Here is an 18711-nt window from a genome sequence, read left to right on the forward strand (position 1 = left end):
ATTCGAGTGATATTGTGAGCCGGATTGTGGGATTTCGGCTTTTTCAAGTCAATTTTTTGAAAAATCAGTGTTTTCCACCGTCCAATCGCCTCTGCTTAGTAACTGAAAAATTCTGGAAACTCCCCGAAATTTCCTATTAAAATGAGTTTTCCTCACTCAAAGCGCTTTGCGCTTTCGAGTGATTTTATGGGCTGAGTTTAGGGATTTTTGGTTTTTTCTTGACGAATTTTTGAAAAACTCGTGTACCCTATAGGCCATCGACTCGTCTACGTGACTGAAAAATCATGAAAACTTCCAGAAATTGCCTGTAAAAGTGAGTTTTGCCTTACTTAAAGCACGGATTTTACCATTCGAGCAATATTATGAGGCGCATTGTTGAATTTTTGGAATTTTCTGGTCAAATGGTTGAAAAAATTTTTTTTTCAACGGCCAATTGCCTCGGTCTTAGTAACTGAAAACATATTGGAAACTCTCAGAAATATCCTAGTAAAGTGGATTTTTCCTCACACGGAAAGCCGCCGACTTTCCCTTTCGAGTTTTATTATGGGCCAGATTGATAAATTTTTGGTTTTCTTGCCGAATTTTTGAAAAATTCTTGTTGTCCAACGACCCATCCCTACGATTTAGTATATGGAAAAATCCTGAAAACTTTCAGAAATTTTTTATTAAAGTGAGGTTTTCCTCATTTTCTCTTTCGAGTGATATTCTGGACAGGCTTGAGAGATTTTTTTTCCGTAACAATTTTTTCTTAACTCGTCTAAATATATCAGCCACCAATCGTTTCTCCTTAGTAACTGAAAACGTCCTGGAAACTCCCAGAAATTTCCCAATCAAGTGAGTTTTTCCTCACTTGAATCAGCCGATTTTCACTTTCGGGTGATGTTATGGGTGGCATTGAGGAATTTTTGGATTTTTTTGACGCATTTTTGCTGGTATACTTAAGCAACTTACCGGCAATAACTACTTGAAATACACATGGTTCCTTCTGCTTTCCAATTTCATTTTCCCCATAGCAAAGGAGAGTACCATAGTCCAGGTCGTTGTTGGGTGTGTAGTTCAATCGAGACGATGTCACCTAAACACAAACAACTTTAGAAACATCGAATAAAATACAAAATTGAGGAAACTGTTCAAGTGTTTCTCCTTGCGATTCATGTACGGGACGCACACGATATTTATGTGCAATTGAAGCATATTGCAAGTTTAAATCGTAGCTGGAAACCAAAATATCATAGCATGTTTACCTCGTTCGTGTACTTTTCGCTGGACACGTCCGTCTGATCCCCGCTGTTATTAAATGTCCAATGAAATGCCGCTACTGGCGGATTCGCATCCACTCGACATCGTAACGTCACGGTCTCCTGCTTGAGTGCTCCATACACTTCCTCACGTTCCTGGATGCACACGGGCGCGTCTGCAAACAGAGTGCACCACGGGTCAGGATATACGGGAATAATATCCAGGAATCCACAAGGTTGGATCGCTCATATCAAACTTTTATAGCATCAAATGAAACATTTAGCACCGAAGCTGAGCTCTTTTCCCAGGAGCGGCGATAACTTCCGGGATGGATTAGGAACGTCTTTGCACATTCAACAGCGAAAATTTCAACTGCATTATTGCGACGACGTTTAAGGAGAAATTGATGGACCTTTTTGGATACGAAACAGTTTTTCTAGAAAAAAGGAACTTTAGAAACTGATGATTTTCAAGTTTCTACTGTTCCGTGGCTCAAGCGCTGTAGCTTTGCTTTACCTAGGTTTTTCTTCAATTTTCTCACATTTTTACCTGAGGAGAGAATTAATTAGAATTTACATTACATTTAGGAATGTTTTCCGGGCTTTGAAGCCGTAGTCTATCGGAATTTCTTCCTGACGTTTCGTCCACAACTGTGGTGGACATTTTACATTTAGAATTTACATTTACAGACGAATTCATTTTGAAAATGCATTATGAAATTATTTTTTTCAAACACTTTACCGAGTTTTAAATATTTTTGAACGTCCTAAATAAATGCTTTTGAATGTCTGCTAAGTTTTATTTTTGTCTAAATTTGAGCAGAATCTATTGGAAATACCACATAAATGTTATCATTCCTCTTTGTCAGCAGAAAGGAGAAAAGCCATAATCTATGTTTATATTCAGAGAATTCGACTCGTAATTTTGAGTCGCTGATCTAAGCATAAATGGTTAAGCTCAACCGAATTATATCGATGAACTTTAGTCTAATAAGAGAGCCTTAAAGAACTCGTTGTGTCACCAACATAATAAAATACGTTCTGCTTGTGTTGAGATAAATACATAGTTATTTTATTTCAATGCCCTTTTCCCTATTAATAATCTAATAGAATCTTTCTTCCCTTTACAGATCCAATTTCAGTTACGTAGTTCAAAAAATCTCTAGAGATTTTAATCTCAAATATCTCGAAAACCCTGAGCGATATCGACTTGAAGCAAATACCTAGTTTTTATTTAGGAAATATTGGAGATTGCGAAAAATCCAATGAAAGAGCGATATTTTAAAACCCACAAAATTTCTGATGTTTGAATGGCTCCAGACCACAGCAGCTAGAGCCCTCTAAAAATGCAAACTAAATAATCATGTATTGCTTGATCTTGAAAACCCAAACACAATTTTTTTGTCATAGTAAAACTCGTTAAAGCCACATCCCTGAAAAAAGAACGAAAATTGTATTTACACTCTGACACCCTGCACCCCGGAAATTATTAACTTTCAGATAAGTCAAATTCTCCTGAACTGCAATATTTTTGCCTAAACAGTCAGTAAATCCTGTGACATTGGTTGACGACCACCCTGTAGATCCAGAATACTCATCAATTGGATGTGAATCGTTCATTCAGCTGCGAAAGTTACAGTGTTGAAGCTCTTTACAATCTGGATGGAAAGCGATTTAAGAATTAATTTCACCCGTTAATATTTATTGTTCATCAGGAAGCGACCCCAGAATAAGGGATCTGGGAAAACAAATAAATGATATCGGTTCTGCGCTTTATTATGGTATCAATGAGAAAGATATAGTTTGTTTTAGTATTGGATTAGCAATGAGTATCCGATCTCGTAAAGCGTCCCCGGGAATAATGATCCGTTTTAGTGAGATTGAGAGTTTTATTCGGGGAAATGATATTAAGGGGCAATTAAACGTTATTTAAGGTCGTTTTGATTAAATGCGAGTATAAACTTGATTGCGGCTTTGCCATACTTCACTGAACATTATTGGCATCGTCAAGACAATTTGCCAAACCGAATGACTTTCTGGCAAATCGCAGTACGATATCGATAATTTGCAATATCTCTCGATGACAAAAGAACATGGAAAACAAAGGGCAACCTAATTAGAATGTGACTGCTACCTGCGGAACCGAAACAGCCTTCAACCGTAACAACGTCGATAAACAAAATGGGCCCCAAATAAACCCGTCCAATTGTACGAAATGAAATTAAATGCCATATATTCGGCACAAAATGCCATTGTCGAGTTTCGAACATCAGACAGGCGGAATTTCGCTGAGTTAAATAAAAAAGTATTCTGCTATTATCAACTACAAAATGGGCACGTTACTTCTATTTAGGGGGCGATATTTTACGTAGTTCAGACGGGGCGAGGACACGAAAACGAATATGTTTAAAGAGACGCACAGCGAAATTTTCATCGGGTTAGAGGAGGCCATTTATTTTTGCAGAAGTGACGTTGCAATCTTACATGGACCACAAATCAACTTTGCTGAAATATAAAGAATCCACACAAGGAGCGCTAGATGGACGTTTTGAATACCACTCGCTCTCATATATCACTCAGAAACTTTAAGCATATTCTAAATTACGCAGTGAATTGAAATTTTACGCCCCACATGTCAATCAGCAACATTGTGGACATTTCCTTTTTCTGAAAACCTCCTACAATAGTTCGCAGACTTTAGCATTGGGGCAAACTTTTTTACAGTGCATTTTTTGCTCAACTAAAATCATCTATCTTTACATTTGCGTTTGCAAATGCAGTTTTTACATTCAACAGGATCTCGAAAGACGAAATAAACAGACGCAAATATAAGAACCCAAACGAACGAAACGAGTAAATATACTCGAGACACGTACGTAGAAGAAAAGCTTTAATAAGATGCAAATTTCTCGAGCCCTCTCCACCGATTCGCCATATTACTTAAGCTTCTGGCAAAGTGCAAAATTCCATTCTTGAAATTGGGTTAGCGTATTTGCTTATTTGAGAGAAAGTTTACAACCCGCCTAATGTTTCGTCTCATCCCTTTTCAGCTTTCCTTAACAAGATGAAAGCTAAGGCGCGGATGTACGACTGGGCTACATTACGAATGCTTCCTTTGAGCCCACTTTATTCACTAAGAATGCGTATTTTCATTCGAAAATCATATTTGAAAAACGCTCAGTGGTCGCCATTATAACGAACCGGTGAACGTTCAATATTGTTAAACTTAGGCAAACTTTTCTTTGATCATCAAGCTGGAAGTTTGTTAAGAAAATTCAAAGCCACTGAAGAAGTTCTATAGCGGTTTGTTTTTCGCTGGCGGATGTTGAGGATTCAAGAAGACAATTCAAGTTCCGATATTTCCACTTCTAAGACGTTCCGCTAATAAGTGAATTTTTCGAATAATTATCATTTCGCTAGTTGGAAACGTTCTGGGGTGGTTGTAGAAAAACAAAGGCTATAATAATTTTCATCCATCACATGAGTGATGTCAACGAATTGAGGAAAATGCTAAACCAACCCTGGAACATCTGTTCGAATAATTAAAAAACAAATCAACCCAAAATGCTCGTACAGTTCCGCTAGCTGAGCCCATCTAGAGACAGGAGAAAATTACCAAATTGCTCTAGCGATCGTGTATATGCAACTCAAGGGACCGGCCTTGTTCCCAAATTAAATTTTCGGTTGGCTTTTTTTATGAATTCTGCTTTGCAGTTCTCCCGTTTAGTCGAGCATGACCAGGAACATAAAATAAAACGGGTTTTTATTGGCTGTAACTCGCACACATCAGCCACTTTTAATGCTTCAGGGCGCAACTAATGGATGTTGCGTGCTGAAAGCTGGATTCATCTTCAACACTTTGCCATTCAGCTTTTGAGATGATGGTATTAACATTTTCCTAGTTTTTACACAGCGCCGAAAAATTTAAGAATAACAGAAATCTTTCCAAATTTTGACTGTGAAATTGAAAAGCGACCACATTTTTTTTTAGCGGATGTTTGTTCGTGAATTATAAAAAAAATCTAGTAAATTTGGGTGGAAAATGTGAGCGGCCATAAAAAAAATTGTGTCTTTCGACCGGCTYAGAATGAGGATAAATCTTCATATACTTTTATCGCTTTCGAGGTTATCCCATRTTGCTCCCAGATGGATTTACACTTTAGCCAARAAAACTTGAGCATTTAAACACTCAGCACATGTTAATTTCATTTTTTGCTTATYTTGTAACTTTTTTACGCSAATCGAGCTGTGACTCAATAGAAAAAATATTCTAATCGGATCRCCGAAACAGAAAATATTCACAACTAAACAGAAAATATTCACAACTAAAAGTTAGGAAATATTTAAGMCATAAACCATGAGAATTTGAGCCGCGGTGTATCTTGTTAAATAAAACTTCAAGATTACACAAAAAGCGTTCAAAGCCTTCAATGTAATAAGGAAAGCGTGCCACGAGAAGAGACCCAAAGTAAAAATTGAAAAGGAAAAACTCGACTCAAAACATCCTAAATGAGGCAACGTTATCGACTCAAAATATAAAAAATGAGACAATACATTAAAAAAAATTAAYTAACTTCAACARAATTAACAAGTGAGAATGAAATAGTCAGAAATTTTCTCAAAATTGCCAAAATATCATGTTTTAATCTAATTGCATTTGCGATTTATGAATTTGTATGCAAAGACGTGCACGTTTGAAGCACCTTTCCGTTGCCACGTTTGAGGCAAACAGAAAGTTTGGAAAATTTGTGAAAATGAATGTATACCATCAATCTAATACAATTTTTTGTACTGAAAAAATGAAGATTATTCTCAAAATTGCCAAAGTAGCATGTTTTAATTGAATCAGATTTGCGAGTTATGAAATCTTATTCCCAGGCGTTATCGTTTCAGGCACATTTACAAGTAACTAAAAGTTTGAAAAATTCTGAAAAATGATTGGATACCATCAATTTAATATAATTTTCTGCATAAAATAATTGCAACTCTTAATCCAATCAAATTTTCGAGTTATGATTTTTTGCACCTACGTGCACTTTTGAGGCACATTTTCAAGCAACACAAAGTTTAAAAATTCTGGAAAATAACTGGATACCATCAACTTAATACAATTTTTTACACTTAACAAGCGAATATTTTTTATCAAAACTGCCTAAGTAGCTGCCGTTAATCTCATCAGATTTGAAAGTTATGCATTTTTATGCACGTTGATGTGCACGTTTAAGGCCCCTTTCCAAGCAACGGAAAATTTGAAAAATTCTGGAAAATGAATGAACGACATGAATCTAATACGATTTTACACACTTAACAAATGAGGATTTTTCTCAAAAAGGCAATAATTGTAGCCATTTGCCAGTTCGAATTTGCGGGAAAAATGATTATCTCTCGAATGGCTCAGAATAGACAGACGACTCAAGATTCAAGTCAACAATTACTCCAAAGACATGACTATAACGCCCGAAGAAAATTTCAACTTTGATTGATTTTTTGGTTAAATCATAACTTAGATTCTGTCCAAACTAGAATCATGATTCGATAAAAAACGTTTAAACCGGATCACCTACTGAGAAAATGTTCACAGTCAAACGTCAGAGAATATTTAAGCTATGAGCGAAATTTTTCACCCATTTCCATTGGCATCCAGTATGAATAACCATCACGGTTGATGGGGATTTTATTCAACACGGAAATGTAAGATTAAATTTCGTTAACAAAAAACTGGAAATAATCGGGGTTTTGCGAGCATTAAAGCCCATCCGTCCAATTACAGTTCCGAATTTATTGCATGATATAATAAGTTCTGAGTGGAGAAATTGCCCTTCGATAAGGGAAAGCAAACAGCTGCTGCCTCGGGATTTCAAAACGCAGCCTTTAGCCATACACAATCAAGCGGCCAGATAGCTCGGGCAAGAGCACAATAATTGTCAACTATTTGCGAAAGCATTAGGGTTAAATCTGGAAAAATTTGAAACAAGTTGCGAGTTATTTGCAGGAATGTGAAGAACGTACCAGGAACGTCCGCAATGTGAGATATCGCTTCGATGCATAAATCTGCGAGATATTTGCTGGATTTTTGGAATTTTACTCGATGTTGCGCAATTCCCCACTTTTATCATGCATTTAATAAAGTGCTATTTGATGAAGGCGAGCGGAGAAAATCGAGCAACATTCATTTGAAACCGTGTGGTGCAAAACGAATTGTCCGGACAGTTGTTAAAGCAATTATGAAAGTTTGAACTCATGTAACATTTGTGCGGCAAAACAATTTGTTGAAACAGACAAGAACATAAATCTAATAATAAAATAATAGCAGTTACGTAAAGAGTGGCACAACGATGTTTAAAACACGCAGTAAAGCACCTTTGTTTTAGAGTATCAGCAACAAAATAATTCATTCACACAGGCCGGAGTCAAATTTGCCGTTTAGAGACCTGACAAATCCATACCAAAAGTAATATTTACTCGTTTTTTTTCATTGCATAAAAGCCGACGAATTTTCAATCGAAACTCCGCCTCAACGGACACCGATGGTCTCAAACATGAATATTCTTATATTAGAAATGAAGCTTGCAAAATGGCCTGAAACCGATTGCACATAGTAAAAAAGCGCATAAAATCGGTGTTTGAAATTGATGCGAAATGTGAGCCAAACGTTCGGCCGTGTCGGTTTGTTTTTAGGGATTATGTAGATTTCGCTTATTTCAAATTTTAATTCCTCTTGCATACAGTTGGGACAGATAAAGTATTCACTACCTGAATGCCGTTTAAATATTCTCGGCAAATCGGATTTTTGGAATGCGGATTTTCTAGAAACAAAGTCGAATGCCATGAGGATATTCCGCTATCCATGGCATAGTGAAGTGAAACGTTTAGGTATTAAATAGCAATATCCATTTTAAATAAATTCAACCGGGCAAACTTTGCGGAATAATAAATATGAACAATGACAGAAAAAGTGCTCACAAATAAGCCAAAGCTGAGCTAAAGCTATTTAACCGAGCAAGGCGCTCTTCTATTTCTATCCCGGAAAGTTACCTCATTAAACAGCAATATGAAAATTACATATTACCCACAGATGAAGTCGAGCTCAATTAGGAGCGAATATTTCCCTCATGCAGAAGTTCACCCTATTCACCACACAGCGATAATTGCACAGTAGAATTTTCTCTGTAAATACATACACTTTATAAAATGTACTAATCAAAAGTTATTGAAACTTGTGATGAATTTGTGTATGTATTTTTTATTATTTTTGTCTAGGTTCTAGTGGGTCAATCGATTTATCCATCAAATGTGTTTTAAATTCTCTGTGGAAATAAGGCAAACTTTGATCTGATTGTCGTTGAGTTTGGAAGTTTTAAGCTCAAGATGCTGAAGAAGTACATAATTTTATTCAGCGTCGCCCTAAAAAGTAAAAAACTTTACTTACATTTTACTGAGAGATTCACTGGATTACTTGAGCCTTTTCCTTCAGTATTGGTTGCAATGCACGTATATTCACCACCAGTGGCTCGCACAACGTTTTGAAGCACCAAACTTTGGTCGCTCAGAATCACACCAGCAGTCATGTTTTGATATATTTCCACGTTCTACACAGAAAACACATACAAGTCCAATGAGGGTTTCTGGAATGACAATTTTTGAACAAACTAGGATACATTTGATTAATTGATGTATCCTTATGGCACCTGAACTTATGCAAACATCTTGGAAGCTATAGCCTTCGAGTGTGGGAGGGAAAAGTAAATTTCCAAATGATCCCATAAAGAGCGATTACGTCGCCCCTTGTACTTTATTAAATTTCCAAAGAAGAAAAGCAGACAATTTCGGAATTATGCCGACATTTATTATACGAAACCAAATTTAATTTTATTCAAAAAGCCGGAGAAGCACGAAAACAAGATGGGACGAAACTCTAAAGTTTTCAGAATAATATTTAAATTTGAACAGCCTAAATACTTACATTGTGGAACCAGGAAAGTTTGTACGCCTTGGGATTGGCTCTAATGTTGCATTCAAAGTAAACATCGTCGCCCTCTTTGATGTCTTCGGGGTTGAGGGTCGATCCCATTTTTAATGTTACGACGGGAACATCTGAAAAATAATGTTTTCATTGTATAAAAAGATCCTCAACTTATCCTGTAAAAAGAGAGATTTGCAATAATTTCATTTTTATAAAGGAAAGGAGAAGTTCCGTTGTTGAAAAAGCGACATTTGATAAATTGTCCGGCTTAATGGATCGTGTGTCTTTCGCCTATTCTTCATCAGTCGCACGCTATATCATGACGTGATATTTTTCACGATGCATTTATCATCAAAATTCAAAAGCATTTATTTGTACTCTAAACAACGGGAAAGTTGAAATTTGCGTTCTAAAACTCCTTAATAGAATTACCCAATTCCATCAGGAGAAGCTCGTTACCCATACCTATTACAACCAATTATAAGTTTTCAGGGAACTTTCAATGTCATGAAATTCACTCTCTGGAAGCTTGAAATCTCATTTTCCACCCTAAAGCAGCGTTATGGTTATCGTGGTAAAGTAAAGTTTTGTAGAGTCGAATAAAATGGCTAAAATCAACAGATTGCAATGTTTGTCGAAGCAAAAAGTTCAATAAAAGTACTTTTGATCAGCACAATTTTACAAGCGAATATTCACTAAAACTGGTACTACTTACAATGAACATTTAGTCTCCATTTGTCCTCCAAAGCGCTGTCTGGTATGGTGGGATTCTCTGCTCGACACGTTAAATATTTTCCATCATCATCGATGACAGGCACAAAGTTTAAAATGCTCAAGCTTTGGTTGTTCTGTTCAGCAAACTGAAATGCGGAAAACAACGATTTGTAAATGTACATATTCCATCAGACCCAATGTCCCAATTCAGTGGTAAAAATCGGACTTTGCCAACTTTTATTGTAATGAATAAAGTTTAAATAACTTCCATAAAACGCAATGTTATTACAGTTGTGTCGGTTTACAGGCGCATAAAACTCGTGTGGTGTTATTCTGTTGGAAATTTTTATTTCCCTTCCTTTATGACGGATAACTCCAGCGCTAGACCATTGCGAATAATCCATATAAAACTCAAATGATATTTCGCTAAAAGTTTCAAAGGGAAACTGATCCCGGTTGCTGTCTAGTCTGTATAAAGTTGGAACAGTTCTGCGAGAAGAAAGTTCCACTAATGTGGGATGTAAAGTTTCAAGGATCCGCTATTGATTTGGGTATTAGCCAGAAGTTTTTTTCAAATGCAAATTAGGATTTTTCCAAGTTGGAACATGGAATAAAAAGGGGAAATTCGTCACGTGTCATATTCAGGCGCCAAATTCTGAAGGAGTGAACGTATTATTTCACTGCTTAAGTATGCACCCAGAAATTTATAGCGAAACACACCAAAGAAAAACGAGAGCCAAGATGGTTTTTATCAAGAAAAACTGCCACCTAAAAATACGGAAAGAAATGGCGAGAAAACGCTACGATTCCTTATATTTATCTTCATCTCGACGAGTTATAGTTGACACCTTGGGCGAATCAATACAGCCGCGCAATTGGCCCAAAGCTAAAGGTACAAAGTAGAAGAAGTTTTAATTGAAATTGTCATACTGAGTTTATAGAGTGTTGTTGCTTAGCCACGTTTCTATTCATTTATTTTTGTCAGGGAATAAGGTAGAAGGCAAATTTGCGGCGAGGGTGTATTGAACTTTCAGCAGAGTTAAACGTAAGCAGATTTAAATTTAAAAACACAAACTTGTTTTTCAACAGGAACAATTGTAGCTAAGTATTTAGAGCTGTGTTTTGGTCGTTTTAGTCTTCAATTGGTGTACAAAAGGTCTGGTCTCGCAAAAAAAAAACAAGACCAAGATCAAGCAAGAATAAGAATTAAACCATTTACTGCTAGACCAAGATTTTTGAAAGAGTCTTGCAAAAGGTACTTCGATATGAAACCGCATTAAATCTTGCATAGTAGCCCTTAGATGTAATGTAAAATTGAACCGTTTCAAATGCTTAAAATATCAACGATTCACTTTAAATGACAAAACTCACCGAAAATAAAAATTGGGACCCAAGCTTTGAGCAAATGGGACATAAACAGAACACTGTAGGACCCTAATGTCTATTAACTTTTACCTTGAAATATTAGTGTAACTTAAAAATATTTTTTTATGCTGATTTTTTTAAATAGTACTTTTTTAAATACTGAACAGTTTACACTTTGAATTTTTTTTCCAGTGAAATAAGTTTCATCAGTTTCCTGAAATAATATGAAGTGTAAATAGTAAAATTTCTCAATCCTTGCAAAGCATTATCAGTTTATTATTAATTATTGAGTTTGTCCTCATATTTGTCAAATGTGCTGCCAGTTAAAATTTTATAAGCCCAATCAAAATGTAAAAACATTTATACCTTAAATCGAGTTTGTTGTACTTTTGTTAGAAAAAGTAAACCATACTGCAAGGAATTAAATTCCAGTTGGGGAGGGAATGGCTGTTGTAGCTTAAGACAATGAAAAAGTTCGCGTTAATAATTTTGAAAAACGATATAATTAAAATTGTTTCATTTTCGAACACCTTATATTTTAATTGTATTAGGTTGTGTATTGGTTATTATTATCTGTTACCTGATACGATTATTTTTGAATTAATTTTTACGCCATATTTAAAAGCAAGACTTGCAAAACGCCATTTGCAGGATCAGGCAAGTCTTTGTTTGGGTCTTGCTTTACCATAGAAACTTTAAAAATTTTCCAACTTTTCCAAAAGGAAACAATTTTCTTCTGCAAAAATTAGCACAAAACACGTAACGATAAAAGTTATAATAACATAATTGGGTCGGCTGGAATAATATGCAATATAAATTCGCCTGCTTAAATGAAATGTCGAGTGTATGAAATTCTCCTGTTGCCATCTTCGAGTTATAACAAGATTCCTATGTAAATTACTAAACACTTGAGAAGTAACTCGACAATGGCTCGGGCACGGTAATGGCCAGATGGGTATTTTAGTGGAGTTGAGTAGCACAAAAGTCTGCGTATATACACCCTCTTAAACGCGGTGCTGGGCAATTGAAAATAAACTCGATATTTATGTTATTTCTTTACAGAAGTGGCTTCGTGCTTTCTATACCTTTATGGGATAGAGTTCGGATTGGCTGAACTGATAATCGGAAGACGTGAACTGGTTTCAGATTAATAGCATGAGTTTTTGCAAAAGTAAAGAAGTTTTCAGGCTAAACAACTCTTTTTGAAGAACACTTATTGTTACTCGTCCACATCGCCAACGGTTTATTCTGTTCCATATTTAATGCAACTATATCGTTCACATCTTCTGCTTTGCTAGCTCTTCCATTCTTCAGAGAGCGCAGATATTTACCAACTAATTCTTCCTGGTTGTCTTGGAGTTTTCAGAAGATTGGGCCATGTCTAGCTCTGCATCTTCTTTAAGCTATGCTTGATTGAATGTCCAAACATTGCTTGCTTATTTACTTAATTCAATACTCATTTTCCGGTTTCCATTTCAGTTTAATATTTTTTTGCCGTGTGCTGTGCCTGCTTTGCATCTGCCGACTATTTCGCGTTCAATTTTGTTTCCTACTTTACCACTCATAACAACACATTGAAACTGTCTTGTTCAGTACGTTGCCTAACCGATAAGTACGTACGAAACCAATTGCTGCCTCGAGTTTCTAATAAAAATAGAAACTGCGTTTCGAAACCGTGTAGTTTTGCCATTAACTAAGTTAACACTTTAGTCCATTCTTGTACCAAACTAATTAATGTTTGCATGCTTTATTACAGTGGACAAAAACATTGCCTAATGTATCAAACTGTCACTTGGATCGTAATGTTTGTTTGTAAATAACGTCGACCATTTCTCTGGCACAAATTTGTATAGAAATCGCCCTAATCACTCTCCAGTGCCTTCTTTTGTTACCCTGCAGCCCATTCAATTCGGAATAAAAGAAGCCTCCAGTTAAGAACCTTAAGTTAAAACGGATTCCGCTGGATGCTGTCGGATGTTCGCACAATGGAAAAGTCGGAGTTTAATGAGCCTCAAAATAATGTTTTAACTTTAGTTTTGTCAGCTGGTTCCGGAGCGGGAGCACTATAAGGCGATTTATTAAATAAATAACTAGCGTCTTTAACCGAAATGCGCATTTGAGCTAATGCATTTACTTTTTTCCTCGGGACTCTGGCGCATTTTTACAAAATTTTATTAAAAACTTTCAAAGCTTTGCAGCGAGTTTTCAAACTTTCTGTTGTCGATACAAAAGAATCTCCCACAATAACACAATTGAAGTTTGTCTCCTCCGAAATTCATTATTATTTCTGCGAAGAAGAATCAGGAAGTTAAGGAGGTTGTTAATGATGCTCCGAACAAGTTGAGTCCCAAAAGCAGAGAACTGCTGGAAAGTAAAGAAAAATGAGGGACGATTTCTTTACGACGCTTTAATGTAATTAGCCTTCTTTCTGGTATTATCTTGTATCCCCTAGTCACCACCTCCGGCAAATTTAATGATTTTTTTGGTTTATTATTATTTGAAAATGCTTCTTTTGTTCAATTTACTTCCTTGTTCTCACTGAGAAATATTCATCTATTTTGTGGTCGACTTGTCGAATTTTTGGACCTTTAAGTAGATCAGACTATGAAAAACACTCCCCGAATTAGTGTCTTGAATATCAGCAAGATGTTTGCAAGCCAAAAAAGGAAAAGTGAAACAAAGCTGACTTGCAAAGTCTTAAATCTTTTCTTTTCTGAGGTTTTGCAAAGGAGCTTTTATAAAACTCATTTCATTGGACGCTGTTTCGGTAACATAATTTAAATAAAAAAATTAAATAAACAAGGAATACTAATTTTCCAATTAGCTGAAAATATGGTTTGGCAATAGGGCTCAAATCTGTTCAACGTTAAACTACGACTTCTAATTCTGTACAGCGTCAAGCTACGACTTCGCAGATCATTTCCAGACAATAATTGAACCGAAATTAGGCATGTACTTTGTACCTACTTAATTAATTAACTTTCGGTGGAAGATTTTCGATGGCCAAATTATTCGCTACTTGTGGATTTGAAAACAAGCAAACATTCGTGAACTATCGGTCCTAAAAAATAAATAGCTATCCACTAAGAGTTTAATACTTTATAAACTGATTTTTTTAACTACACGCCCATGTCGGGGTGAAGTCGTCGGTAGAAGCCAATTTAAACTGTTTAGTAATAAAATATTTTAGATTTGAATTTATGGCTTCATAAATAATCGGTATCCAATACACGCCGATTGTATTCGATTGAAATATTGGCAAGTAATTTATTAAAACCTGCACAATATTAATTAAATATTAAATAAGCAAATTCAATTGTGCATTTGATGTTTAAACTAGACTATTTAATGTAACTAACATTGAATAACAGCAGTTTATACAGTTTATGTAAAAAACATTAAATTCATTATTTGCAGTTTATGTAATCAAAAAGCCGCTTTGCAGCTCACATTCAATTAAACACACTCACATAGTCAATTTACACTTAGTCGTAAGTTAAGTAATATTCTATATTTCTGCGTCTGAGTTTATTATTAAAGCAACAAATTATGGATTATTATCAATTCTATATGCCGCGGACATAAAATTTTCAATCAACCAGCAAAATTCAATTTAAGCCAAATGAATGCTTGCCATTGTTTCGAATTAATGTATAATGTAAAATATATTACATTAGTTCGAAACTGTTATGAAATTCGATCAGAATTTTTTGTCATCGGTGCGAAATAATCCGCGGATGACCAATGAATATTTGCGACAATTGGTTTCTTTATGGTTGCTATTTCCATAGGCGATTTCGGTTGATTAAAGCGACGATTCGGATAGCTTAATGGGAAACCCATCAGTTTCCATTCGAGTTTAAGGGTGGAAATCCATTAGGGTCGAAATGACGTTAACAAATACCGTAACGTTTTTCCAGAAGGACCCGAAAGGCATTATTCCACGCCATAAAACCCCCAAAACCTCACTCGGTTTCGGACTCATTAATAAATCTCCCGGGCAAGACAATAAAGGAGGCACAAAACAAATCTACTTACGTTTTTTGCCAGTCGTTTGACGGGCCTGCTTCCTTTCCACCAAGTAATAACGGCATCCGGCCTGGATCCAGAAGTCCGGCACTCCACTTCGTATCGCTTCTCTGCTGAGACGTGTTTTTCCTTGGTTAGGATGCTCACACTTTGAGGCTTCACTGTAATTGAAAAAAGGTTTTATAGATAGGGGCCACTGGTGTGCTCAATTGCCCTTTAACAGACCCATAGCATTGTTTATAAAAGATATTTTATGGCCATGGATTGTATGCAAGGGTTCGTAATTCAAAACCTCTTCATCTGCCGTTGGTTGGATGCAATTTTTCTATTTGAATATTCAAAAGCTTTTTCGCTAAGAGTCCAAAGCTAGGGAGAAAACGGTGGTAAAATGAACAATTGGAAGCTTGCAACTCTGAACCGAAATCAGAGAACGTCAGTGTGAATAGCTTTACGAAAGAAATCAGAACATCCAGTCAAGACCAGAAGAATTACTCACTGGTATAATTAGAACGTGAGCGACGAGCCTCAAAAATACGAAACCTTTTAGGCTTGTAATGAAAATTGTAAATGTATAGTGCTGCTGTACTATTGACACAGATTCAAGTAACTGATTGAGGACATCTTTCTTACTGCTTGCGAATTTTTCTGCAATTCCAACGCCAACGTGCCGCCTACAGTTCCTATGTCTCAAAAAAGTTTAGAATTTTTCATTTCTGCTATGCGATTTTATAGCCGTTCTGTATGCCAACAATAACAAGCTAGGAATTTTGCTTCTTAAGTTTTTCCATTAGTCCACATTTCCGTAGGTACCTACTGCAAAAACTTTTGCTACTAAAAATAAACCAATCAATAAAAAGTACCGGTTTTGCTTGTAGCCACATGTATTCCCATTAAATGTTCTTTGAAAATAGCTCCACAAGAGCACAAACAATTCCCGTCTCCTAATTAATATTTCAAAATGTTACTAAAAGGGCCAGATGAAAATAAACAAACATCCACAACAAAAACTCCCATTTATATTCCAATAAAGGAACACCATACAAGGGGACATAATTTCTGTCCTGCAATGAAGATCAAAGATGTTTGAGCATTGAAAAATGTAATTAAAACGATTCATTTGCATGGTGAGTAAACGAGTTTCAAACTGTTTTCAATGTTTTTTATTCAGTGGCAGCGAAAATAAACATTTCCAATTTCGATATACCAAATTTCGATTGTTAACTCGGTTTGTCGATGAAGCGTGACTTGTACTATATTACGTTGTGAAAATGAAAATCATTTGAATCAAAATATAATCAAATATTGACAACTTTAGGGCTTAAAAATTTAATTCCTGATTGTGACTAAATTTGCACTGGAAAAGCTAAAGACCAGAATTTTTGCATTGATATTCTGGAAGAAACTTTTTTCAATGCTGTTTTCAGTTCTGAAACCCATTTAGGCCATTTGATTTAGAGTCTCTGGCAAATGCTCCATCATTTACGTCCGGCGTCATTTTTCAATTTAAAAGTACTTCCTGTTGTAAAATGTTCAAAGTCCAGGTAATTGCAGTCACGCGAATTTTTAAAGTGAATTACATGGCAGAAAATTATTGTGGTTCTATATTCACTTTTACTGTTAGCCAGTGTATTCAATCATCCTTAAAAATCAACACCATCCTAGACTCAGTTAAAGACCCATAAAAAGCAAATAGGAAAATTAACCTTCGTGTGTAATTGCAATGCAAAATTCTCACAGTGGAGAGCAGTTTTAGGTCTTCTAACCTCAAGCAATTTAAATCCATAAAAAAACTATGAGCAAACGGAATAATGCATCACAATGAACCGAATTAAAAAGGTACAACTTGCGGATCTTTGATCATCCAGCTTTAATTAAAACGTCTGACGAATGCTGAATCCTTTGCTGATTGCTGGATCTGAACCTATATAAACATTTGTGTTTTGCCAGTGCCTTTCAAGCAGCAAAACGTACTGTCTGATCTACGGGAACAGTTCGGAATTGAATAACAAGCCTATTTTACATGTGGGTTTCATGTTAACTCACGGAATGAAGCACACAGAGGCACATGCAGAATTGAACTTCATTGACCCATATAATAATAATAATAATAATTGATGAAAGTGGGTTGCAAGCAAAAACTCTTTAAGCTAGAACATTTTCAGGATTAATTTGCTATTTGATTAGAAGATTGAAAATCAAATTCTTCTAGACTAGACTCCAGACGGTTCGTAAAAAAGTTAATTTGTAATGTTTGCTCTATCGGGCTAGAAAAAAACGCTGAAAATTGCTGAGTATTTTCGTTTGTTTGGGCTGATGCTAATGATAGCGTTCTGCCGAAACTCTTGCTGGCTTTGCTTGAATTCAATTTTATAGGGGTTTCAGCTGTTTAATTAGGTTCCGTTGAATTAAAAGTGTTTTTTATTATCAGACCGAAAATATATGCGCTAATTAGCCAGAAACATGCAGATATTAGCTGAATAATATTTTGTAGTAAATGCTACGATGAGAATGATTGCTTCAATTGCAAAATAATATTTTCATGACGACAAAACTGGATTTTTCTATTAAGCCAAAGCGAGGAAAATCTCTTGAAACCAACCAACGCCCAATTAAACAGATAGTTATGGACACAATATGAATATTTTTGTGCTAATGGAAAGTTTGAGAGCAGCAAATTTAGTAGCTCTAAATGCACCACCCCAATGAAAATATCCACGGAACCTTAATTTTTGCTATTTTCGGTCACTGTGTTCTGGGTTGGTGGAAGGAATAAATTCCAGAAAAACGTAATTTTTTCGAGTGCAAAATTCGCAGTTTCTTTCACGTAATGCTCCGGTTAAAAGCTCAGATCAAACTGTACCCTAAATAGTGAATATATTGAGGCAATAAATTCGAATTGCAAATTCTCCAATTAAGCATCTAAAACTCCTTAGAATAAATATCGTCAATTTTGATAATCTCCTTTTAAAAAATCGGAAACTATACCAAAAGCTAGCACTGAATAGTCGGACAAGGTAGAAGGTGGCATTTCACGCTTGAGGTCATAGCTAATCGATGGCTTCAAGGAACAAACAAAATTTTAGGAACGGGGTCATTGGATAAAAAATGGAAACACTCAGCCATTATTTTAACAGATTTAGTTACTGGTGTTGAAACATGGAAAGAATATAAACCAAACCAACAATTATAAAAATATACAAACAATTATATACCCTAAATAGTGAATATGTTGAGGCAATAAATTCGAATTGCAATTCCCCAATTAAGCTTCTAAAACTCCTTAAAAGAAATATCGTCAATTTTACAAACAATTATATAAATAAGAAAAACTGTGTGGCTTTCAGGTTACAGCCGCTCATAAATATAGGCTCCTTCGATACTTATTTTACTAGCAGGTTTTGC

At 35.6% G+C, this 18711-nt stretch overlaps 1 protein-coding gene across 2 annotated transcripts in view; it reads right to left on the bottom strand.

Annotated features, from left to right (window-relative positions):
• LOC109540557 (neural cell adhesion molecule 2) overlaps positions 1-18711 on the bottom strand; it is a 135860-nt gene that overhangs the window by 18419 nt on the left and 98730 nt on the right. For both annotated transcript variants that reach the window (XM_048667439.1, XM_048667440.1), the window contains 6 exons: positions 15319-15470; positions 9917-10061; positions 9202-9332; positions 8668-8827; positions 1245-1414; positions 952-1075 (listed from right to left, as the gene is read on the bottom strand). In XM_048667439.1, coding sequence (XP_048523396.1) covers positions 952-1075; positions 1245-1414; positions 8668-8827; positions 9202-9332; positions 9917-10061; positions 15319-15470 — 882 coding nt within the window. The remainder of the gene's footprint in view (positions 1-951; positions 1076-1244; positions 1415-8667; positions 8828-9201; positions 9333-9916; positions 10062-15318; positions 15471-18711) is intronic.

The sequence above is a fragment of the Dendroctonus ponderosae genome, unplaced genomic scaffold (genome assembly GCF_020466585.1).
Source record: "Dendroctonus ponderosae isolate FM_Combo_2020 unplaced genomic scaffold, Dpon_F_20191213v2 Dpon_F_20191213_6, whole genome shotgun sequence".
In the NCBI taxonomy this organism is placed as follows: Eukaryota; Metazoa; Arthropoda; class Insecta; order Coleoptera; family Curculionidae; genus Dendroctonus; species Dendroctonus ponderosae.